The sequence below is a fragment of the Tachysurus fulvidraco genome, chromosome 4 (genome assembly GCF_022655615.1).
Source record: "Tachysurus fulvidraco isolate hzauxx_2018 chromosome 4, HZAU_PFXX_2.0, whole genome shotgun sequence".
Classification (NCBI taxonomy): Eukaryota; Metazoa; Chordata; class Actinopteri; order Siluriformes; family Bagridae; genus Tachysurus; species Tachysurus fulvidraco.
The window spans coordinates 22,013,102-22,018,354 of NC_062521.1; the positions used below are offsets into that span (position 1 = coordinate 22,013,102).

Below are 5,253 nucleotides of genomic sequence, written 5' to 3' on the forward strand. Positions count from 1 at the left end.
TCCACAATGTGGAAATTTCTCTGTTACAGCAGCGAAGACAAAGAAATAGGAATATATAGAAGAATAGAGACATAATACAAGGCTGCCAACTCATTCAGCGTGAGGCTCACGCAATTGACCCAAATCTCACGCTCTCACGCCACACCGCATATTCTCACACAGACTCGTGCAGCAGTGAGGGGGAAAAATCGCCCCGCATGATCTCGCAAAGCAACGCGCAGGGAGACCATACAGACAGTGTAGTGAGTTTTTTGTGACAATTGTGAGGGAAATACACAATTTATTCCCATAAACTGTGTAGTCAGTCGGTCTCCCTCCCATCTGTGAATTGTGAACGCAGGCAGGTCAGTGAGTTACATATGGGGTCAGAATTGTTTCGTTATTCTGAATAAATACACTATGATCCACAAATAAATATAAAGAGTTTCACAAATATTTTTACAAATTTCACAAAAAGAATTCACAAATAAATAAAATGGGATTTGCATATAAAAAAAATATTTATAAATTGCAGGAAGCAATTCGCAAATAAATACAATTTATAATTTTTTTTATTTGCAAATCCCATTTTATTTATTAGTGAATTTCATTTCTTTTTGTGAAATTTGTAAAAAAAAAAAAAAAAATATTTGTGAAACTCTTTACCTTTATTTGTGGATCATAGTGTATTTATTCAGAATAACGAAACAATTCTGACCCCATATTAATACACTTCTGCTAAGGATTTTGTGTTTCACGCCCCTCCATAAGCCCCTCCCCATAACAAAAGTCCCGCCCCCAAAATCTCACTCTAAGCTGAACTCAAAAATTGGCAGCCCTGTAATATAATATACAGTATATACACAACACAATGTATAAATACAGAGAAGAAAAAAGAGACCACTTGTAGTAGTTACGCTAACAGACATTTTGCACGTTTTTCAAAATTTCTGTTATTGCACGTGTTGTTTAAATACTTTGTTATTGTTATTATTTCACTTAAACAGTAATCCACTGGGAGCAGCTTTGATTTTGTACTAAATGTGTTAATGAATGTGTAGATGTGTGATTATAATTCCTTGTGATGGACTGGCTCTCCCATCCAGTTTGTATTCCTGCCTTATGCCAGTATAATCAGGACAGATTCTAAATCACCACAACCCTCGAGCACCATGAAGCAGCACCTAAAGATGCATGAATGTTGGCTGGATCGCAGATTTAAATTGTGCAATGACATTGAATTAAACTTATTGTTCTCTGAGGGAAATAGTTTTTTTCAAAGCAACAAAATCCAGACACGACAACTAGCATTAAACAAAGACGCGTTTATCTATAACTCAATAAATAAGATTTTAGCTGCTGATTTTAGCTGTACATTTAGCTGCTTAATTAATTATTTACTATAGCTTATATCTGCTCTATCAGAACAAAGTTTATCCTCTTTTAAAGGCACTTATTGACATACAAAGTACGGTAATAAGGTTTTGAAACAGAGAATGCTTAACGCAGACAGTAAAACGGAACACTTTTTTTGTTCCTACTTATCACCCGGACATCATTTGAAGAGGCAACTTCCTCTTTATGCTACCTCCATCTGCTTTGTAACAACATTCGTTACAACTTTTAGACGAAGCCCCGAGTTCTTTTTTGGACCAAAAAGCTTGAAATCAGGTAATGTGCTATAAATAAATAATAGTCCCTTTAATATTCAGCAATAAATAGTTAATAAATAGTTCAGGCTGTGAACGAAGTGTAGCTAGCTAACTACTTAGCAACCGAATAAACAGGAAAAAGCTAATGCTAAATGATTATGCTAATGCTAAAACTAATGAATGATTATAAGCTAATGATAAAAGCTAAAGCTAATGATTAGCTTATTGTGTGTGACCTAATGTGTAAATAAATAGGCAGCTTATTATGTGTAATTCAGTCGTATTTTGATTTTTCCCTCATAACATAATGTTTGAATAAGTTAGCATAATAACTCCACTGATACATTACATTAAAGCCTATTTAAGCGTTTCTGTAAATAATGTGCTTTTCCTAGTAACCAAATAGACGACCATGTCACTGATGTGCTGAGAGTTTACACATTTCACAAGCGTTATGTTTCTGGTTATCGATGGTCTTATTGTAGTTCGTTTACCGTAATGGACAGAGATGAGAACAAGAAATTGTGCAGAATGACAGATGAAATACTGTTAGTAATGGTGTAGCTGTTGAGGCATCTAGAGATGTTCCAGCTCCATTTGGACTCTGTTATACTAAAGAGGTGGTGTGAACTCCATGTGGTCTTTGAGGACAGCAATCTCCTCATCAATACAACATTTATCAGACTGTATATTTATAATCACACCCTCCAGTGTCACCCACATGAGGTTCCCCTTTGAGTCCTTTGGTTTCTCTCAAGGTTTTTTCCTTTACCATGTAAGGGAGTTTTTCCTCCCCAAAGTCACCTGAGTCACCTCAGACCTGCTCATTGAGGATAAATACAAACACATTTGAATATATCTAATATTAATCTTGAATTGCTGTATTATATTAATCTTTATATTATTCTTTATTATAACCTTTTGTTCTGTAAAGCTGCTTTAAAACAATGTCAATTGTCTAAAGCGCTACTTGAATTGAATAGCTGTGTTTCTGTTTAAAAAGGTAATATTTATTAACCTTGTCACATGAGAACTAGTTGTAATAAAAGTGCACACGACTTGAAGAGAAACAGGTTTCATGTGAAAGAAGTCATCATGGTGTGTAAGCAAAATGATGCTGAGGCTGTGGGAGGTAAAACTATTCAATATTCAAAATGGTTGATGCTCATTGTCATAGTCATGATCATTTGTTCCACTAGGTTCCAGGACAGAGGTGGTGAGCGTTTTCTCCTTCTTACCTCACTTAAGTTTCCCATCACAATAACTAGCAGTACAAACAGAGCTGCGGTAGGATCACTGTTAAAGTGTCTCACCATTGGGGGAATAAGAAATCCATCATTTTATTGGATGGTGTTCAACAAAATGATCAGAAAGTGTCCTCTTGGTTCCTCCTGTGTACTGATTGTTGATCGCATGCAGCAAAGATTATAAACAGCTCATGTGGAGATGTGTGGGGAGTGATGAGTGCTTGAACCCAAACCTTAATAACATTAATAACATTTCAGGTGGGTGTGTTGAATGGACACTGTTCTACAGATACTATGGGACAGATTTTATGTTTTTGTCCAATCAGGAATTACATGGATTACAGTCAGTATTTCCACAAAGTTGGAAAAACTCCTTTGTGTAGAATGTCTATGTATACCGGTCAGCCATAAACTTTAAATCCCACTGTCTTCTATAGTGTAAGTAGTGTAGTGCTGCTAAACCAGCTCTGTTAGGGCTTGAAATCCACGAGGTTCCTGAAGGCATCAAGACATTAGCAGTAGATCTTTTAACTCTTGTAAGTTTAAGTTGGGTCTCTTTGGTTTTAACTTGTTCATTAAATCTCAGAGATGTTCGATCAGATAGAGATCTGAGAAATTTGGAGGCCAAGTCAACACTTTAGCCTATTTCTTTGGTAGATACTAACCAATGCATACTGGGAATACCACATAAGACCTGTTTTAGAGATGCTTTGACCCAGTTGCCTAGCCATCACAATCGGTCTGTTGTCTGAGTTGCTCAGATTCTTACACTTTTGGATTTTTCCTGCTTCTAATACACCAACTGAGAAATGAGAACTGACTGCTCAGTTGCTGCCTAATATATCCCACACCATGAAAGGTGCTATTGTTAAACTGTGCCCAAAGCAAGCTAGTTGAAGACATGGTATGTTTAGTTTGATGTGAAAGAAAATGAGTTGAACCATTGTGATGAAATAGAACACTGACTCACAGCAGTGTTATGTAGTTATAAGTAAACAGAGCAATATGTATGTTTGTATTCAGAGCCCAATTTAGTGTCAGTGTCATTAGAAGCTTGTTTTAGTTACATTTTAGTTGCCTTGCTCATATTAACACAAGCAAAGTTATTGATTGTGGAAACAGTCATTTAAAGTTTTACATGATCTTTGCTGTTTATTTTATTCTCAGCTGCTGTTCGATTAGAAATTTTAATAAACTTTATGGCAGCTGGTTTATTTACTCTATTTTGAGTTGTGCCTGTGTTGTTGCACTCCTTTGGTGCCCTTATTTATTCATTCATTCATTCATTTATTTATTTATTTATTTATTTATAATAATTTATTGTTCTGAAAAGACTTGTTCTGTCAAGCTGCAGGAGGTCAAATTGTTGTGCATTTGGTTCATTCCACTTAAAGCTGCTCTGTGCCTGATTAGTCAGTGATGGGTCATTATTTTAATTTTGCCGCTTCACAATTCATTTTTCCACTTCGATGTTGCTGTGTTTTAAATGCCCTTAGAATTTTTTTTTTTTTTAAACCTGCTACTTTTCTAAAAGCTTTCAGCCAATTTAAGAAGAAAGAATTAGTGTTCTCCTGAGCCTTTACTCATTAAAAGGATTTACATGAATTCACTCCACTGACTTCATCCAGTTTCTCTTTTGTCCTCCTCAGAGGCTTCACGGCTGAGCTGTAAGCGAAGATGACGGACCGTTACAACATCCACAGCCAGCTGGAGCACCTGCAGTCGAAGTACATCGGCACAGGACACGCAGACACCACCAAGTGGGAATGGCTGGTGAACCAGCACAGAGACTCGTACTGCTCTTACATGGGCCACTTCGACCTTCTCAATTACTTCTCCATCGCTGAGAACGAGAGCAAGGCTCGTGTGCGCTTTAACCTAATGGAGAAGATGCTGCAGCCCTGCGGACCCCCTGCTGACAAACCCGATGATGCTTAGGATGAAGAATTGTTCAGAGAGGACTTTATAGTGGTCATGTGTGGATGAGGGTTTTAAACTTTTTTTTTTCAATGAATTTAGCAAATTTCCTTTTTTGGCATTTTGTGTAACATTTTTGAGTAACTGTGTTTTAAGAAAATAAAAATGGAGACTGTCTATGCTTTTCTTGATTTTATTTATTGCTGTTAAACTGTAAGCTCCCAGATGGCCAAGGAGCAGGATAAGCCGCGGCCTGTGTTCAATTCTCGGCCAGGGATCTAAACCCAGCCACTGAACTCTTAGTGCTGGTCCTGAGCCCAGATAAAATTGGGAGGGTTGCATCAGGAAGGGCATCCGGTGTAAAACCCATGCAAATATCTAATATGCGGACCACGTGATCTGCTGTGGCGACCCCGAACAGGGAGCCCCCGAAAGAAGGAAGAAGAAAAAAAGCTGTT

General features: G+C 37.3%; 1 protein-coding gene across 1 annotated transcript; it reads left to right on the forward strand.

Moving 5' to 3' along the window:
• Positions 1 to 1,391: 1,391 nt before the first annotated feature.
• On the forward strand, positions 1,392 to 4,972 carry sf3b5 (splicing factor 3b, subunit 5). Its single transcript, XM_027145791.2, has 2 exons — positions 1,392 to 1,650; positions 4,528 to 4,972. The coding sequence occupies exon 2, from the start codon at positions 4,556 to 4,558 to the stop codon at positions 4,814 to 4,816; it is 261 nt and encodes an 86-aa protein (XP_027001592.1). The 5' UTR covers positions 1,392 to 1,650; positions 4,528 to 4,555; the 3' UTR covers positions 4,817 to 4,972.
• Positions 4,973 to 5,253: the final 281 nt, after the last annotated feature.